General features: G+C 31.6%; 2 protein-coding genes across 2 annotated transcripts; one reads left to right on the forward strand and one right to left on the reverse strand.

The window, feature by feature from the left end:
- Window positions 1-7,497: 7,497 nt before the first annotated feature.
- On the reverse strand, window positions 7,498-14,165 carry LOC123712437 (chromobox protein homolog 1-like). Its single transcript, XM_045665517.1, has 6 exons — window positions 13,604-14,165; window positions 13,108-13,285; window positions 12,806-12,903; window positions 12,333-12,474; window positions 11,558-11,651; window positions 7,498-8,589 (listed from the first exon to the last, which is right to left on the reverse strand). Exons 1-6 carry the CDS (start codon window positions 13,822-13,824, stop codon window positions 8,513-8,515), a joined length of 810 nt encoding a protein of 269 aa, XP_045521473.1. The 5' UTR covers window positions 13,825-14,165; the 3' UTR covers window positions 7,498-8,512.
- A 1,353-nt stretch (window positions 14,166-15,518) lies between these two features.
- Window positions 15,519-16,705, forward strand: LOC123712000 (DNA-directed RNA polymerase I subunit RPA12). Its single transcript, XM_045664901.1, has 4 exons — window positions 15,519-15,666; window positions 15,743-15,877; window positions 16,120-16,330; window positions 16,645-16,705. Exons 2-4 carry the CDS (start codon window positions 15,751-15,753, stop codon window positions 16,667-16,669), a joined length of 363 nt encoding a protein of 120 aa, XP_045520857.1. The 5' UTR covers window positions 15,519-15,666; window positions 15,743-15,750; the 3' UTR covers window positions 16,670-16,705.
- Window positions 16,706-20,942: the final 4,237 nt, after the last annotated feature.

Consider the following 20,942-nt stretch of genomic DNA (forward strand, 5'->3'; position numbering starts at 1 on the left):
ATTCAAAACGAAAGTGTGTTTAATTCCGGTTAACCAACCTAAAAAGAAAACTCAATCAGAACTATCCTGGGTTAGCGAGCGCACTGCCCCGAAGTCAAGATGGCGCCTCGACACCACTCGAAGAATTTGCTTGCTTTTATTCGTTAAGTAATGATTTTAAATTAGGAAACAATTAAATAATAACAAAAGAAATCGAATCAAATTAAATTATGATTGATAAAAGAAGGAAGGGATCTCAATTATTAACCAAGACATCAATCAACAACAAACAAAAATCAAAGGTTATTTGACTCGATCAGAACATTTCCTAATAATGGGATCTATCCCTGAAAATAGAAGTTCTGTAAATTAAAACAATATTATCAAATCCGATATATGTAAAGGTAAAGCTTTGCTGAAAAAATAAAGAACACCGACTAAAAAACACAAAGTTTTAAGATTGTTTGTCAGATACAAAGCACTACAAAATGTACGCATTTAAACAGGTTCGTAATATACGTCATAGAAGTCCATGAAAACGTCGCTAGTTCTAAAATGCAACTAATATAAATGTATTTTATATTATCTATCAGAAGTATCAACAACAAATACTACTCCTTAATTTATGTTCACCTTTCGAGTACAAAAGCGCTTAATAAAGCTGTGTAATAAGCGCAATTTAATAACCACGAATCATCGAAGCAATAAAATTAAATCAATCCCAGGCCAAAATTATCTTTAATTTTACGTTGTATCGTAACGAGTATTTCGATGTATGATTTCATATGCGGAAACACACGAATCGATCATAGCACAGCATTATTTTCCGGCACCTATAGAATCTTTTAGGAAGTTTTAAGCAGATTAACTGATAAGCCTTCTAAGCATTGCGTGTGTATTTATTGTGTTTCTTTTTATTAACCATTACCTGTGTAAACCAGTTCTATAGTAATACAAGTGGTCTTAAGCGGGTAATATAATGCAGTGTTACGATCTTGACGCGACTGATCACGTGGTAGAAGGCGATATCAACAGGTTATTTACATTTGACTTTTTGTCGGAGTGCGGAAGTTGGTGTCTTTGTCCTATGTTATGGAGTATAGAGCTTTGTGCTTTACTTATAAAATTATAAAGTTTAAAACTTGCTAATATTTTTTCATAGCAAAAGTGTGTCAGTTATTACGCATTCAGACTTCGACAGAAAAAGAGATATTGATGATTAATAGATGCGACCTTGGAGTAGACACTACTTTCGTTCTATTATACAGCAGACGTTTGAACATATGAAATTCATTTTTTAAAGAGCAAAATTTAAGTGTAAACTTCCTTGTTTAAATTTCGTTAAAAGCTATGTAATCTATTATCCTTTTGTGTTTCATAATGTTCTGTGGCTAATGTTAGCGAGAAATGTTAGGTAACATTCACCGGAAATAAAAACCAAGACTTTTAGAATGATTCAATCAAATCACGAAATATGACGCGAACAGAATAATAAACCAACGATATAAAAGCTTATGCTTTTTGGTAAATGATGATAAATTTGAACCTCTGACCTATTTTCATATAGCACAAAGGAACTTTGGCACGAGATATTACGATATTTGTCACTGTTATGGAGTAGCCCCAACAGTATCATCAATACATTGTAGATGCCGGGGGCAACCTTCGAAGGAAGTCCAGTTCGGTCGTTAACATAGATGCAATATTAGGTTGCGTTGTTAAATAACATATTCGAAAATCAAGAGCATATAAATGCAATAGCATAAGATAAGAATTTATTAATTAAAAGTGATTGGATAACAGCGTCGCTTCTGTTCCGATTGTAAAATAATAAAAAAAATATCTTCGCTTGCCTTTACACAAATAAAAATACTACATAATAAAGTATGGTGTACACTTTTCAAAGATTGTGAGAGGCTGTAGTCTAAAATAGGAGTAGACAAGAACTGCGAGAACAGAGTATGTGACATAATTCAGTGAAATCAATATTCTAAACTAAAATAACAAACAAATATACTACTAAATCGTCAGTAGTTGTATCCTATACGTTTAATATAATTATAATATATGTTTTATTAATGCTTTGGAAAATCTTAATACCTAAGTTTTAGAACTAATTTAACAACCTAAGTTGTAAATGGTAAATAGAGGTTTTTGCTAATTTTATTTACGTACGTAGTTTTTACCAGTTAAGTATAAATAATGTAATAATATTTATTTTTAAAATCACAATTATTGTTTTCCTACAGACTATAGAAAAGCTTTAAGTTTGTGAGTTGTTTATGTATTGTATGAAGCTCTTTTGAGCAATATATATGCTATTGCACTAGTTGACGAATCGTGTAATTTTAAATGCGAAATGAAATCGTGGTCTTTAGGAAACTCCTATTTGTGTTATTGCTGACTTTTGGTTAAAAAACCAAACATTTCCTGTGATACTGAGCATGTCGCCCCTCCACTTAACGTAACATAGTCAACTTGTTTCATATTTAAACTCGATACATTTACGATCGGTCGTTGATAAAGCCGAATTTTCCGAAAAATTTAAGTACTAATGTACTGCGAGTGGGTAGTGGTCGAATTCATTGTGTTGCCAGATTTGAATTATTTATTTGGTCCACATCTAAGTGATTGTGAGTTAGTTCTAAAGCGGTAACAGGATTTCAATGTAGGTCAGTATGGAATTTTAATTACTTGAGTAATGTTAATTAATGCACATTAAATTCGACCTATTCCATTTTTAAACAGTCGAAGTTTTTAAATCATTTAAATTACAGGTGGGGGGTCCGTTATTGTTAAAAAATTTGTGGCCCTAAAAATTCTTCGGTAAAATTTTGGGGTATGGTTGAAATTTAAAAGCTACTTCCGGTCTTGTTTACAGTGTTATTTTATTTAAGATGAATTTTTAATTTTAATACGAGACTACTAGTACATGTACTGACAATGTGCCGAAATTTACAATATAAATAAAATAAACGACGAGAAAATTCCACATAAAGAACTTGATAAACTTGGTAGTGTACGGAAATGAATAGCTATAGGAAAACTTGCGCAGGCGCATGCCTCAACCGTTCTATGTGCAACGCGGAAGTCGCTTTGTCATAACTTGATTGGGGTACGTTTTGTTCAAACGATATTTATGCTTAAAACATATTTCTACTATAATCCTGATAGACCTTTATCATCCATTACTATAAGGTTATACAACTAGCGGCCGTACTCAGAGCCTTTCATTAAATTAATGTCTAACATAATTAAAGTCTAACTTAACTCTTTAACGATAGATTAATTATAATAATGATATCGTTACTTGATAAAAATAAGGCTTTATGACTTCCGATTTAAAACATTTACCGTTTATTGAACGACTCTGAGTAAGTCTAGATGTACGAATTTCTTACAAATTATGCAACATTACTAGTATCTTCATTCTAATGATAAAAATATTAGTCCACTTTACAGTGCGTTTTTTATTCATAAGATTAGTTGTTAAAAATACGTACACACGTGCCTTATACAGTTATTATTAATTTGTTTCTGATTTATCAAATACTTAGGACGACGCATCGGTAAGAATGTTATTTATATTATTTTGATGACTAAGTTATTAGTTCTGTACTAGAAAAATTAAAAGAGCTTAATTATACTCAGTTCTTGAGGACTTCATAAGATAAAAGGGCTCGAACCTTTCTCCGTCCTTCAATCACATGCTGATTATTTCCAGATTCCAGATGTGAGTTTTCCCTACTTGCATCAGGTCTTCCTAGAAATTGGGGTTAATAATTTTGTTAAAGAAATTCAGATTTTAAATTGCTTAATAAATATATTTTTCAGCCTAAGCAAAAATGACTGGCAAAATTTCACCACTCTTCACTTTTGTTGCAATTTTAATTATCTGCATCATTAACATCGAGGCTAATCCTGCTATTGGTAAGTTTATTATAATTTACTAAATTAATATATATTAAAAATTACTTTCTTTGACTCAAAAACATTACATTTTGTACTAACATTCTAAAGGTTGGCTTACAATAGGCAACGAAACATTGAGAAACAATGTTTATTTTGGTTAACCTTATACATAACATACTTCTATGAGCACTAGCGTTTAAACCAGGCCTACCCTGTATAGCGAAACTTGAATACTAGATATTAATTTAGTGTCGTTATTTATTATTATACAATATAACTTTCGCTTATTTTTCATAAAAACTAAATTAAAAATTACGCTAGAATACAATAAGCTGAAATGGTGGAATGTAAGTTAAACAAACTTCTGTTGCAAGATTGCACGAAGTAATATTGCAAGTATACATGCATTAAAGTGTTAATGCAATCTCCAGGCCTACGAATTTAATAAATTCGCAGACTAAGCAAAGTATATTTAAATTAATTTTTTATTACTCATACACGTGGAAATATATCTCTGTGTAAACAAATATATAACATTTACAGAGCTTGAATACATGTGGAGGAAGATAAAATGTTTCATACAAAAATTTTCTAATCGTTCCTATCATCTATGTCTTACATTCTATGTCATCCTACATTTTTCCTGGTTCCAATAGAATTAAAGCGTCTCCAGGGTTGTATCGTAACTATACCGAAATTAAACATAACCAATTTCCTGTCAAGGCATGAAAGCATTTTCTTAATAGGACAGGTAGAAAGACTAGAATCTATAGATATAAACTAAATAAAGATGGAAATTTATTACGAAAAATAAGTATAATAGTTAAAAATAAAAATCCAGTTTTGCAATATTCAAATATGGTATGTAGGAAGAATGGAAACGTAATGCCGGAAGAGTAATCTAATAATTATTTATACTTTAATACGTCGGTATAATTTTAATAAAAATCGCAGCTTATAATTATCCTAAGTAATGTTTATACTAATATTAATAAGTAAAGAGTTAACTATTTGTTAACACTCGTACTGCTTTTAGTATAGTGTAAAACAGCCTTTTAGTTAAATTTTGTTCACTGAGTAAATATATTATGATTATAAGCCTACCATTAATTTACTTCAATGGACGACTTTACGGGCTGTAGCGAAATTGTTTTTTGTAACTTTAAGTACTGCAAATCAACGTGGAAATAAAAAGGATTTATAACTGTAAATTAAAATTGCTACAAGCTGTTGCTATTATGTTTCATAATGCCATATCTTTTGAATAATATGAAATTTAAAGAAAATATCGTATCAAAACTTAAAAGCCAGGCAACTTACTGGCGAGCTCTCTAGCATTGAGAGATGGGCGGCCGTTTGCCCCCGGTTCATTAAGTTTTTCGCTTGGACCAAAGTCAATATTTCTGTTAATACTGAATGTTTGGATCGATGGGCTTTAAATTATTATTTTTGAGTAAGTATTAACAAAAAACTTACGATATTTACAAATACGAACTTTCGCAATTAAGTTCTTGTTAAATTATCTAACATTGGTTTATACATTACTTACTTTATACACGTATTTTATCCCCGAAAGCTTGCAAAACAGTGTCCAAAGCTTCTTGACCGAGACACAATTTAAAAGGGACGTTCAAAGACAATGACCCCAATAACATCACTTTCACCAGAGTACTTACGCAATGCTTATTGCTTGCACTTGACCTCGTGCGACCAGTGTTTGATTTTTGCGAGAAATCTATAAGTATTAATAAAATAAATTACGAAATGACTTTGGTTTTTTGCTTCAAATTATATAACCTTAACCTTTTATCTTTGTCTGTAAAATCATTAAATTTTCTAAGATAATTGGTAGAGTATCCCTCGAAGTTATTCATAACAAAAGACAATTGTTATTAAGTCCCGTCATGTTTATTTATTTTCAAAGAGATTGATAAACATATAATATTGTATGTATAATTTGAACTACCAACGTCAATATATTATGTATATACGATAAAGGCTATTGCCTACGTACATATCGATGTAAATTACAGCTAATAAGTAGCTGAACAGTTTTAATTTCATAAACCCTGAGAGGTGAATGACCCTAAGTTTGATCTTTATAACGAAACAAAAAACAAGATCAAAGTTCGCTGGCTTCCGTTGCCTGACACGAAGAGTTGCGAGTCTTTTATCTATAATACTTAAGTGAATGGCAAGAGTGAGAGTGAATTCCCAAAAACACAGAACACAATTCAACAAAAATCAGAGGCGTTTCTCATTTAGGTGACACTTGACGTTCCTTTCACAACGGTTCTTCGTTTCTTGTAACATATAACATGGATAAGTAAGAGATAAATGCTAATACATTTGAAAGCTTAACTATGATAATTATACTATGATTATTATATGATGATTTACTATGATTACCTGCACTTCCAGCAAGTTTAGAAAAACGTCTACTTATAATTGAAAACATATATTTTAACTTATTGCAATTGGTTATAACAGATAACATTGAAGTTTATTTTTGAGACTATACTAATTTTAAAAATTTCTTAAAGACTTCAATTGTATTTTCCTTTTCCGTAGTAGTAGTCACTCGATACTGTAAATAAATAATGTAATCATTTTTGTTCACAGCAACAGGATATGATCCTTTAGAAGTATGTATCGAGAACTGTGCACAATGTAAGAAGATGCTCGGTGCTTGGTTTGAGGGACATCTATGCGCCGAATCATGTCTTGAAATGAAAGGGAAACGCATCCCTGAGTGTGAAAATTTTGCTTCTATCGCACCATTTATTAATAGATTATAAATGTTAACGACTGGGTAACACTATATACAATCTGAGCAAAAGTATTAATAAGTAATTATCAATAATTACGACCTATTTTAAGATTAATTTATCTTGCCTTTAAGATATGGGATATTTAAGGATTAAAGAAACTATTTGGATGGTTCTGAATAACTAGACTGCTCAAGTTTTAAATACAAATGTATTCTTACAGTTGTATTATGTAAGCTACACAATCTTACATATTATTTGCGCCAACAGTATTTTACAACTACCATGCCAGATTATTTGAATAAAAACAACGCCATCTTGTTTTGAATTTTAGAAGCTTTATTAATTTACGTGAGCTTTTGCGGTTAACTCAAATATCATCACAGAGCATCTTAGTTAATCACTTCACGGGAATATGTGATAATGATGAAAAATAAATTATTCATTTAAATTCTACTTACAAAAAAGATTATCTTTTTTATGTAGATAAAATTGTCTATTACGTTCTACCATGGCAGAACGCTCAATATTTTATTGAATTGAAACAGCGCCCTCTATCGTCAGCACTAGACATACAAAATTAGCATACATCTCCAGATGACAACCGAGAAATTGACAAACTAAAAGACAGCGACTTACAAATTTCTATGAAAAATAATAGAATTTGAAGAAAAAAAGGAAATATCTTTTTGATTTTAATTACAAATACTGTTATTGTTAAGTTACAAAATAAAAAAAACGACGAATGCCAAAGCATTGTACCTATTGATATTTTTATTGTTTAGTTTTTTTTATACAGGGATTATTTTTAAGTGTAAATAAAATATACATATTTAAAAACATTTTATTTCTTTCCTTGTCGATATAATTATTTTGAAGCCTATAGTTATCTAAAAAATATTTAAGTAGCTAATACTAGGAATGTCCTTGTCTTCGATTTGAACTACGATACATAAATTTTGAGCTTTAGCACGCAACGTCTACTTAACACGATTCAGAGCCGGGACTTAGAAATATGACTCTCATATATAATTGCATTGATTTTAATTGAACTATTTATTTTGACAACCAAAACATATCGTATATCTCTTAGAGCTTCTTTAAACTAATACTTAAAATAAAAAAAAACCGCCTTCTTTTTCTGAAGTCGGTTTAAAATGATCAATTTCAATCTTATTTTGTATAGTAACCACCTCAGTAAAATAAACTAAAACTGACTTTGTAAAATGAATATAACGCCCTCTACCGCAGAAAGGACTTAATTGGCACATTAATATTTAATAATTTGTGCTACGTTAAAGGAACTTATCCAAACGTAAAGTCTATTTTATTTTTACTAATCTCTGCAGAAACTTATCATGGTTGTTATTTTTTTAAACATTGGGTAGGGGCCGTTCGAGTATTACGTAAAGAATTTGTGGGGGGGGGGGGGGGTTCCTCTTGTAATAGGTTACGATGCGGGGCGGGGATTGAATTACGCGTTATTGATAATATTATTTTCGACTTCCCAGTACTTTACACCTCATAATGGAAGAATCTCCAAAAATTTCGTGACGTAATACTTGAACCACGTATGTTTTACAAATACTATTCAAAAAGCGATGTTAGTCGTATTGTTCCAAATACACACATGTATCATTATTGCGTTTACTATTGGTTAGATATATGAAGCTACAGTTTTGTTCTTATGTATAGGCTCTGCTTTTAGCAGGAGTAAATAAATATTTTAATGAAATGTTATTATTTTGACACTAGACTTGTCGACCTAAGATTAATTATTACATTTTTCTATCACAAATAAACTGAGGCAACTACATAAAACGGACACAAATGTGAGTCTAAGCAACAAAGTCTCAGTTAACAGGAACTTCTAACGGTTGGGATTCACTTTCCGTAATTGGTAGTGTTTCTTGTTGTTCTGCGGGTAATTCTGAAACAATTTGAACAAAAATTATAATTACTGAATAAAAAAAAAGTGTGTGTACTAATGTGCACGCGTTAGAAGTTATACTTTTTGGGCGTAACAAGCTGAAAAATCTTTTTAATTTTTATGTCTTACTTCTTTTTCTACGTTCGTAGAAAAAACGACACTAACAACAGAAAAAAGGTATTTTATACATTAAGCTTTTATTATAACGCACTAGTTAAATATAAAAAAAAAATTTTTAGCATGCACTATACACATATTGATATTTACTATTTATAAACCTATACATTCGAGACCTTTCTGCGGTTGTTTATGAAGTTTTTTATTTTGCGAGTTGCATTTTTTTTTCGGTTACAATTTTTTACATTGCTCGGCATTATTTAATCAAAAATTAAAATAGTTTTTTTTTATTATTTCTCGCGTTGATTAATTTGAGGATTCGTTTAAGTTTATTCGCGTGTTATAAATATGTATAAAAATTTATTTTATGGTATGAGACAATATGACGATAAATTTTATTATTAAAAATTTAAAGATAACTTTAAGAAAGAAATATTTAATATTTTGAGTAATTTAATTTTTTCTGACTTAAATAATTAATATTATTTGTATATATTATTAATTTATTTATAAACCTATTACACATTAAGAATGAGAAAATTAATTTTAGTTTTGATGTAAATATATGATACAAACCGTCAACTAACCCCAAATTTTACAAACGTACTCAAAGTTATTATCACTTATAGTCACAGTAAAATATTATAATATTATATATTTTATATTAGGTCCAGAAACACAGATACATAAATATCGTGAAAACAGTTGTCAGGTCTCACGCAAACAGACGCAAATGTTCTTACTCTTACTTTGTTTGTAACTTTTTTTGAAAAACCTAAAATGTTGACTATAGCTAACTTCAGGGGCGTCGGTTTTCTGCGACGGCGTGCGCGCGCATTGTAAAAATCTACTCTCATCATTTTTCCATAACACGTCAAAAAAGTATAAGGAATGTATCACTAAGCAGACGACAATCAATACTAAATGTTTCAAAGAAAATACTAAAGTGTTACTGCTAAACAAAGTCAAAGTATTCCCGCCTATTATATTATATTAAGAAATATTCCTCTCATCACCTTTGGTGAGGTGGAAAATATCAACATCCTCATCATTAGTGTCATAATTAGCTAAAACCCGAAACATTATGCAGCTTCATACGAAGCACATGTGACAGTTGTGAATCACATATGGCGGAGAAATTTTTAGAGAAATTAACGACAGTAAATAAGCACATTAAGAATATCGTGCAAATATAATATTTTTTGCTGACTCCGCCGACATTCTAATGAGTCTAAATTACTTGCAAGTTTAAGTTAAATTAATTGCTTTGCAAGAATCTGCATGACCATCTATGATGAAGGAATCAGGGTTGGTTTGGTATTAAAAACTCTTTCCTTCTAGTTACGTTATGTACGCAATTATTGTCGTCACGCATCGAAGGGTCCCTATATAATAAATATCTTCTTTTTCTTCGTAGTGTCAGTTTGTTGCCTCCACACCACCCTATCACAGTGCATTAGGGATGTTGAGACCTATAATTGACTGAATTTGTCATCATTCCTCCCTTTCATTACCTGCTCGTCGAAACTATTCGCATCTCTTCTGATAACATGGCCCAAGTAGCTAAATAACCGTTTGAAAATAAAAAATCTTCAGTAAAAAAATTTTATTGATATGAAATGAAAATGAAATTTAATGAGATGAAATGAAACCTAACCTAACTCATTCAATCAAATCATTAAATCTGATATAGAAACAAATTAGTAGCTTCTTTTTTTTGAAATATTTGCATGAATCATAAAAACTTCTATGATTTTTTTTTAGTAAAAACTTCTTGGTTGTTTTTTTTTCTTTTTAATAAACATTTTGATAGTTGGAAAAGAGAACGCACGACTTCGTAAAAGGTAATGAAAAAGCTCGAGTGTGTAATAGTCCATATCCCGAACGCTATTCGTCCCTGCAATATGCCACTTTTTATATATACAAAAAATATTATTGAAGACTGTATCAATTGTACTTAGTCACGTTTTTTTTTATTCAGATAAATATATTTGTCATACTTAGTCGACAATAAAACATTAGTGCAGAGGCCGTATCGCAAATACGGCATACTGTGTGATGCTTATACACGAAACAAACCGTACTATAAACCGCGGCTGCATAAATATGGTCACTTGCATCCCATCCCGCAATACAGACGTTTTTTTGTTTTTTAAAATATAATGGCAATAAGGAAACACTTTTTAAATGGATTGAAGCTATGTATTATTATTATAAACTTATAATTACTTTTGACATTCAACACCTTTTGTCTTCAGTCACCGTGACCACGCACGCTGTAAAGCACGCGAAACGTCGGAAAAAATTATGTAAATAATTATAAGTTTATAATAATAATACATAGCTTCAATCCGTTTAAAAAGTGTTTTCTTAATGTGTAAAAGCCATGTTAACAAAAGACAATACTTATAGGCAATAGTTTTAACTTTATGCCAGTTTCAAGTAAAAAACTAGACGTTTTCTCTTACTCATATAAAGATGATATACATGTATTTCAAGGTAATATGTATATGTTTCAATTTTATTTACAGAAGCATCAAATCAATGCGAAAGAGCAACTCTTGAGTACCTGCGTCTCCTCATAACACAACAATAAATATTGGTATTAATTATTCCTTCAACAGGGTATTATGTGGTCGTTCTAAATCTTTATAAGTTATCGCTATTATATTGTACATTATAAATTACTTTCATCATTTTTCTCTAACCCGCCATAATAACTTCAAAAAAAATATTTTTCAAAGATTATATAAAAATAAATATGAATCTGACCCTTAATCCAAAAGACAATAAGGCAATTAAATTTCACCTTTCGTTATCTATAACAAAATGGTATTAAATATACACTTACCAGTCGTCTCAGGTACGGGGTCATTGACCTCTGGTAAGGGTTCATTGACCTCCATTGGGGCATCTGTATTTGGTTCTGGCTCTTCTATTGGAAGCTATAAAAATATTGGATATTATAACACGTAGTTTTAATTATAGATTAAATTTTTTGCAATTAATTTTCATGTTCAAAATGTTATATGTAAATATGTAAATACATAATGTTTACTATTCACTATATAACAAAAAAAATATTTTCATCATATGAACCATTAGTTCCATGATTGTTTAAACAAAGCTGGAAATTATTTTCATTTTCAAGATGTTATATACATCATGTTTCCTATTCACTATCTAACAAAAAAAATATTTTCATCAATATGAACCATTAGTTCCATTCACTATGGAACTGGACTCCAATTAATATCATTACATTGATTGTTTATTACAAGTAATTGCTACAAAATATTAATAAAAATGTGGCCATATATAATGATTAATTATAATATTACCTTAATAAAGCATATGTAATATAGCGAAAAATGGGTATGGCACTAGATAATATGTCAATCTGTAACATTGCATAGATAGACAATCGTAGAAACACAGTCATAGATAATTTAAAATTGTTTAAAGACTGCAGAAAATGGTCATCTAAAGTAACATAATAAAGTCTTTGGTTATAGAAACTTTGTAGTACTGATTTGAGAGGTACCATAATTTTATATAATTTTATTTGTTTCATTATGATAGTGATAGTGCTTAAAGAATATATTTCTTATATAGTAAGTACTTACCTCAGGGGCAGGCCTAGGCACTAAGCCAACTGGGTGCCTTACACTAAATGGTGCACAAGATTCATAATACCGTATTACAAAGTCAGGGTAAGCTTGACCTAAGTCATGGCCTGGGACTACATCCACTTCAGTACAGTTTTCCCTGAAATAATCATACACGATTTTAAGAATAAAAGGTTACTAAGCAATTTCAATTAGCTAAACACATTTCAGCATCAATTTCTTTAAAGGCAAGGAGGTCATTAATTAAATTTATGTGCCTGGAATATCTTTTATTTTTAAAGATGGTACCCTCAAACCTTAAAACAAAAAAATCTGCCGGGCTTCGTACATGTTGTCATGAGTTGAGAATAATTAACTATATGCCATGTGTATATCTACAGGGACATACAAAATAGAAAGATGATGAATTTTTAAACCTGCTTAATGAAGCAAAAATTTCAAATCCATTGATTTGAATATATTTCACTCACCATTGAACTAAAAAAAAGAGAGTTCCATGGAAAAGTTGTCCAGCCAAGATTTTCTCTGGAGCCAGACCCCTAGCTAGCCCTCTAGGTTTTTCTATCTCCTGGAATTCACAACAAACTTGTGATAAAAAGATACACAAAGTTTGAAATTATATTTAAAACAGCATAGAATCTTGTATGTTTTGTAATCATTTATTTAAACCCCATCTGAGTTTAAACTCAGGATCTCTAAAAGGAAGCATGCTGATTACTAGATCAGTGAAGCCGGTAATAATCTAAATAAAATATTTGTTTCGTGGAGTTACCTCTACTCTATTTTTCTTCTTATCGCCTCTTTTTGACCGCTTCCTTGTGGTTTGACCTTCATCTACAGCCTCTGTTGGAGGAGGAGCTTCCCGCTCCCTCTTTAGCCGTGCTTCTTCATAAGCAGATATTAGTTCTGGACAATCTAAGTTATCTTCAGGTTCCCATGTATTATCTTCACTGAAGAAATATATTAGAACTACATGGAATGCATTATTTAATTGAAACATAATATATCTCTCACTCAGACACATACAACAAAGCTAAACAATACCATGAAATAAATATAATATTAATGGTAATTAAAAAATAAAATACAAAAAAAAATTTAAGAAATATTTCAGAAAAATATATAACTGCAAAGAGTATTAGAAATATACCCTAAATGAATATCCTATGCAATATCATTCTAAAGCTGTTGTAAATAATTTTAGAATTCATCCATTACAAACAAAAACACAAAACAATATTCTTAAAGTAATCAAATGTTTATCTCACTTTGAGTATCCTTTCCATTTTAAAAGATATTCAACTTTTCCATTTTTAACTCTCCTGTCCAAAACCTTTTCAACTGAAAATTCTTCATGTCTTCCACTCTGAGGTCCTGTTAACTCCGCAGGTTGTGAGGTGGGTTTCTCAACAACCTCTGCTGTATCCATTGCTATTTGATCTGGTGGAAAATCCATTGATTGCGGAAATGACACCATAGGTACATCCATGACTGATGATGAATTGAATGAATTTTTATTGATAAGTCTTCTTTTCCTTAGATAGGTATCAGTAATTCAGAAGAACAAGAATTTACCCGAATTAATTTGAATGGGTAGGAATAAAAACTTTTATCTGTAATTCTGAAATAAATAATAAAGTTGCTTGAATCTGATGTAGCGATTAGTGGACGTCTGTTTCACCTTTGTGGTGCTAATTAGTATTATATTTAGCAAGTACTAAGAACTTAGAACAAGAAACTATTAACACAATTTAGCTTGGAGGTCTATTTTACGGTAGCAAAAATATTTGCAAAAATTAAATAGTGTTTTTGTGTAGCCCACAGATTATGAGGCCGGCTTAATAATGATAAAAGATAATATTGTTCACAACTGTCAGTGTACAAAGCATAGACTAGTCATATGACTATTCTATGCTTTAGTCGATACCAACTCCGGGGATATAAGTACAGATAACACAACTCTGTGATACTTTTGACATTCAACACCTTTTGTTTAGTCACCGTGACCACACACGCTGTAAAGCACGCGAAAAATTTAAATTTAAAATTATGTAAATAATTATAAGTTTCTAATAATACAAATAGCTTTAATCCGGTAAAACTTTGTTTTCTTTGAATGAGAATTAGTTACCGAAAATAAGACTTGGCTTAAAGGTCTCGTTATCAAGCCATAAAATTAATAAAATATAAAAATTAATCACTATTTCCCTTGGTCACAGCATCACGCGTGAACGGCTGGACCGAATTCGCTTATTCTTTTTTTGTTGCGTTTGATATTGTCAGGAGGTCCCTATGAAAAATTAAGAAAATTGTGCGGAAAATTAGAAAATTTAAGAATACTTTTGTTACGATAGCAAATGTATTTTTGAGTGCATAATGCCTTTACAATCCAAACTTCTTTCATGTAACCTTATGACATAACATTGACAGCCTTTGACATAACATTGACAGCATACGTGCTACAAATATCAATATCAATGAGGATGTAGGAAAAATGAATATCGCTTAAAATAAATGCTTCGATCGGAGTAATTATATTGATAAAATATACATAAAATAATTACAGTCGCTAATTGTTTGTGGCATTAATCTTGAAAATCTGTTTTTCACGTGGCCAAATATATATTTTTTAGTTATTATACCAATTCGAAATTAATATTCCTAGTTAAGACAGGACAACGTCTGTTGGGACCGCTAGTATTATACTTACAAAGCTGCTAAACAGTTTAAATATTACCATCCTAATTTTTCTGCCATATCTGCCAGGTTTTAAAAATTTTGCTAATGTTTGTCTTATTGTCTTTTACACCCGGTTGACAGTTTTCCTTCTAGACACAATAGGTAAAATAAATTGACAAGTATTTTTATAAATGGCTATTTTCCTTTGTGTGAAACATTGAAACAAAATTCAATCACAAATATATATACAAAATATATTTCTTAAGTTTTGTTGTTTTAGTTTCGGTGCCGAAATCAAGAGGGCGGTACATAACATTTTTATTCGAATACTCTATGATTTACAAATTATTATACACTAGCCACAACCACAGGTTATGTATAGAAATCATGTCAAAGAATATATATAATTCACACAAGGTGACCAAAATAAATATATATGAACAAATAAATATAAATATTTTAATAGGAATATATACTTATTTCAAAACATTATTTTTGTATGTTTGATGTAATTATGAGCTAAATAGTTGTAGATTTGTTAAACATTGTAGTCGTGCAGTGTTCAGGCTTACATATATAATTTTTTTGCACGAAGACTTATTTGTGTAACACAATCCCAGTGTTTTATAGGATTTCGAAAGATTGAGCTTTAGTATGGCATATCAGCTTTGTACACAATGCATGCTAAAAAAATGTATAGCACCAAAACCTTAATTATTTTATTTCAGTACCAATTATGGCAGAGGTGGGACCCTTTACTAGTACTACAGCATTTTGTGCAAGATGTGGATCTATACTACCGTTACTAAATGATTTTGGTCTTGTTAAATGCTATGCATGCAAATCAATTTATGAACCAGAAAGTAAGTGATTGTTTTTAATAATAATTAAAAATTCAGTGTTGCTACAAGTTTGTATACATTCTGTACTGAGATCTTCATCTGGTTCATTGTATTAATAAAATATTAAAATACTTTGTACACTAAAATAGTGATCACTACTCTGTCAGAGGACTAGATAGTGTTTAATAGATACAAAAATACAGATTATTTTAGTATAAATAGAAATGTTCTCTTTATTTCTAATTTCTATATATTTTTTTTAGATTTCAACAAGGTTAAGTTCAATTACACTATTAACTTCAACACAGTTTCTGTCATAGCAAATGAAAATATTTTAAATTTGGACAATCCTGAAGGCCCAGTTGTTGAGAGGAAGTGTCCTAAATGTGGTTGTGAGAGAATGTCATATGCTACACTGCAGTTGAGATCGGCTGATGAAGGGCAGACTGTCTTTTATACCTGTGTATCTTGCAAGTGAGTTTATTTATTTATTTCTAATTAAAAATAACATAGACACATAAAATATATTAAATTTTAATATAAAATGTTTAGGATCTTACACTGAACATCCAAAATACATGTCTACACAACAGTGTACTGTAAAAGAATTAGGTTGGAAGGAGTTTTTCTCAATTGTGATTTGCAATTAAAGTTATAGTCAAAATTTTCCTAGTAATAATCTGAAATGGATGTGCATGCAAGTCACCAATCACTAAATGCATTTTAATAAAGATATTTATGAGAAGCGCTTTATTTAAATATTACTAAAATAACTTTTCTTGTTGCAGGTATAAGGAAACAGAAAATTCATAGGTATAAAAATCTAATGGGATATAAAAAATAAATAATATTATGTTTAAAAGTTTATTCAGTACCCTTAATTAATTTGTTGTGTTTTTTAGGATCTTGTATTAATTTTTAATACCATTATGTATACACCTAAAAATAATCATAAAACTATGAACATGCAAAATATCTATTACTTGTATGCTTGAAGTAAAAGCTTTAGGTTCAGAAATAAATAATTATTGATATGAGAACCTTAAGAAATAACTTGGATAAGAAAACAAAGATATTGTAATTCTTTGAAGCACAATGTTGACCATTGTATTTACAGGGTACATATTAGTACATTAATACTTGTAAAGGTTTTAGTTTATCTGTTTTGAGATTGCTTATGGTTCATTGTAACTTTATAATCTGTGAAAGAGACACTGCTCGGAACATGCTCTTGCCGCCAAATTTTCCCGCATTAAAAGAATAAGCGCTGGCGTTAAATAATTGCCCGTTAAAAAATTAAACTTTAGTTATTTGTTGGCGGATGGATAGGTCTGGATTTGAATATTACTGTTACAATTTTTAAATGATAATGAGCAATTCTCACGTACGTCACTAATGCTCTCTAAAATGTTACTTTTAAATGTTTTTGAAACTATAATTAGGTAAGTAGAAAAAATGTAGCATGGTATGGTATGGTAAGGTTGGTGGACATAGTTTCCGCACTTACGACTTATACTCGGTCCGTTGTGCGTAAAGTTCTGCCTAATTGAGTCAGCTTAGCTCCTTCTAGAAGCAGAGAAGTCTCCTGTGCACTTCGCAGTCTTCACGGAGCGACCTCACAGCTCCGAGGATTGCGTATTCCAGGACTACGTGGGTCTGCACTATATTACTGTGTAAATGTTGCTATCATTATTTGCGGGTTAACTGCTGGCAAAGCCATTTTGGACTGCCTGCAGTCCGCGCTTTGTTGATGTTGGACTTCAGCAAATCTCTGACGAATCCAGGTGCGCACTTGCGAGAAGGACAAGGGGAGGAGCGGATACCGGCCAGCCAGCATAATTCCGGAGCCTTTTCTCGGAAGCTCGTCAGCAGAATCATTTCCGAGAGATCAACTGTGTCCCTTTATCTACGGCACTGTTTTTTAGGTTTATTGCCTCCAGTGCTTCGTGACCCTCCAGTATCAGTTTGCCGTTTGTGTATTTATTTACTACCGCCATCAGCACAGATGCACCCTCGGGTACGAACTTAATACTAAAGTTATTAAATCCTAATCGCTGCATGGCTCTGGGTGCTTCCGTTAGAGTGAAACATTGACATTGAAAAATCTAGTTGTCTGTGCCTAGGGATAAGTGTGTTGATTTTTAGATCAAGAAAGAATATGCCACCGCCTGAGCCACAATGTTTTTGAGCCATCGGTATATATGCGCAGCTTATTCAGGGTCGACTGATCAAGCAGCGGACAAGGCAAGCCTCGTGAAAGCGTCCAAGTTTCGTCTGGTATCTTAATTATGGTGACGCATATTAATGGTCAATATAAGCAATTACATTGTAGTATGTTATTATTTAATTACAGTTTAACAATATTGGTTATTAGGAAATAACAATCTGTATAGATGACAACTCTGTCTTGGTAGGTCTAAGTAAGCCTACATGCGCTTATGTCGCATGTATGAAATTATGAAAATATGTAACAACTAGCAATGCTCCGCAGTTTCAATCGCGTAGATACCGATTTCGTGGTAGTGGAAAGTCTACTTAGTCAAACTATATATTTTTGTTATCATAAAAGTTTTAATTTACATAGATTTCTTAGTTTTTTATTATATCGTTTTAGATTATTAGATACACACTTAAATTCATAATCTAATCGTTTCTACAGATTTCACCTTACAACGACAGCAATATATCTAATACAATTTTAAATTCGTAACATAATTTACGTAGAATGTCCGACATTTGTATATTTAAAAAACTCTTCTACTTGAAATAGGTAATGAAAGATATTTTTTATATAAATTGTTGAAATTATAAACAAAAATTTTAAATGCAAAACTTCTATAATAAGAGAAGAGATTTATTTAGACTCTAGTCTCAGAATTTCCCTATACACAATATTTGACGTAGTTTTGTTTTGTGGCAGCAAAATAATTTCATGTTTTGGAGTTCCGACTCAGGATAGGCCAACGTACTACTAAATCAATGGCGCTACAACCTTTTTAGGTCCAGATCTCTGTATCTGTTTCATGATCATTTGTTAATCTAATAGGCAAGTAGGTGATCAGCCTTCTGTGCCTGACGCACGCTGTCGACTTTTTGGGTCTACGGCAAGCCGGTTTCCTCACGATGTTTTCCTTTACCGTTCGAGCGTTAAATGAGCACATAGAAAGAAAATCCAACGGTCCAACAGCCAGGGATCGAACTTACGACCGCAGGGATGAAAGTCGCACGTTGAAGCCACTAGGCCAACACTCCTCACTATTACCCATGCGTAAAACATATTTTTCGTAGAAATGAATACGTTCTATAATATTGTACATTTTTTTTTGGTTCTATCAATGACAGTTTCCACAGCGTATAGGCTATGTATAATGTAGGCTATGTCAGTGAAGATGCAGCTTTCTATTGGTAAAATAATCTTTGAAATCGGTGCAGTAGTTTTGTGTGACCACATAATAATATAGTGTTATCCTAGCTTCTGCATCCGACTCTCATTTCTGAGGTCGTTGCTTCAATTCCCGGCTGTTGGACCGTTGGACTTTCTTTCTATGTGCGCACTTAACATTCGCTCCAACGGTGAAGGAAAACATCGGGAGGAAACCGGATTGCCTTAGACCCAAAACGTCGAAGACGAGCGTCAGGCACAGAAGGCTCATCACCTACTTGCCTATTAGATTAACAAATGATCATGAAACAGATACAGAAATCTGAGGCCCAGACTTAAAAAGGTTGTAGCGCCATGAATTTATTTTTTATTACAAACATACATACAAAAACATAAATATTTCTTTATAATATTAGTACTTATACATACGATCGCAATTACGATTGGCGAAAGACGTTATATACACATTGCCAGATTTTGCATAAATACTATAAACCTGTTCATTTGATAGTTATGTTATTATTTGGTATATACTTAAAAGTATTTTTTTCCTAAGGTTACAATTGAGACTAAATACGATACTTTAGTGATCGCTACAACTGTAACTGCTGTAGCTACAAAGGCATTCTCGTTATTACATTTCACAAAAGCTCTCAACAAAGCAAAGGAATTCGATATTGTAACACAAATATCTCTACCAAAGCTGCACCTGATCTACGGCTATACGAAAGAAAGTAAAAAAAGTATTACATACTACGCCTACTACTATTTGGCCTAGTTAGTGGCATACAACATTCGTTGTATTTAATGCTCTATTACTATGTAAAATAGGACACGATTTAGCCTGTAAATATATGTATTTGTCAATCATTGTTGTGAAGATCAAAGAGACCGACATCGTTCATTCACAAGACACAGGTGGAAACTTTCCGTTTGTTCGGCACGCGCGTACTAACAGTATATGTATGTTGAAAAGAGAGACCTATACTATATTTGTATATAATTATTGCATGTGTGAAAAGGATAGACTAACTCGAAGCCGGAGGGAGAGAGAAATATTTTTGGCGGCGAGATGAGGCTGTAATTAATTTGATGAGCGGTGTACGCAGTTTGCTCATGTCATGATTAGTGATGTCGAGGTGTTATCGATGTCGGTATATTAAAAGGTGCGTTTAATGTTACCTATAAATAAATGCTTTATAACTAGTCTGACCATAAGTTCTGTTACAAATGAAAATACATTTTTTGAATCTTGTTAATTATTTTGAATTTGGAGAATAGAATACGTGTTATTTAAAAAACTTCTTTCGATTTTGCGCCATTTCACATATTTTTTCGGGGTGGCTGCGTTCTATTAGAACTAAAAAAGGCTGTTAGGCTGTTAAAGCCAGAATTCGTTGAAACCCCATTAAGAAGCAAAAAGTCTTATCGCGAGAAATGAAGATTCCCGCTAGCTCGGTGCTTATCGTTAATATATAGGACATGCCCAATCTTTAAAATTAAAGAGACTGCATCGATCAAAACGCCTTCACTGAGCAACATGATAAAGTGTATGCCCACAGTTCTAAAAAAGCTACTCAAGTGGTTGGAAAGGTACAACGTGGTCATAGTCCTGCGTCAGTAATGGTTTCGTATGGTGTGTCTAATCTAGGAGTCAAAAACTACATTTTTCTGACAATGGAGTGAAAATTTCAGCCAAAGTGT

The sequence above is a fragment of the Pieris brassicae genome, chromosome 7, assembly GCF_905147105.1.
Source record: "Pieris brassicae chromosome 7, ilPieBrab1.1, whole genome shotgun sequence".
Lineage (NCBI taxonomy): Eukaryota > Metazoa > Arthropoda > Insecta > Lepidoptera > Pieridae > Pieris > Pieris brassicae.

Coding starts and splice junctions, on each gene's coding strand:
- LOC123712000 (XM_045664901.1), top strand. CDS start 15,751: ATGGCAGAGGTGGGACCCTTTACTAGTACTACAGCATTTTGTGCAAGA. Junction 15,878..16,119: donor ATCAATTTATGAACCAGAAA/GTAAGTGATTGT, acceptor TATTTTTTTTAG/ATTTCAACAAGGTTAAGTTC. Junction 16,331..16,644: donor TATACCTGTGTATCTTGCAA/GTGAGTTTATTT, acceptor TTCTTGTTGCAG/GTATAAGGAAACAGAAAATT.
- LOC123712437 (XM_045665517.1), bottom strand. CDS start 13,824: ATGGATGTACCTATGGTGTCATTTCCGCAATCAATGGATTTTCCACCA. Junction 12,904..13,107: donor AGAAGAAAAATAGAGTAGAG/GTAACTCCACGA, acceptor TGTGAATTCCAG/GAGATAGAAAAACCTAGAGG. Junction 12,475..12,805: donor CTCTTTTTTTTAGTTCAATG/GTGAGTGAAATA, acceptor TGATTATTTCAG/GGAAAACTGTACTGAAGTGG.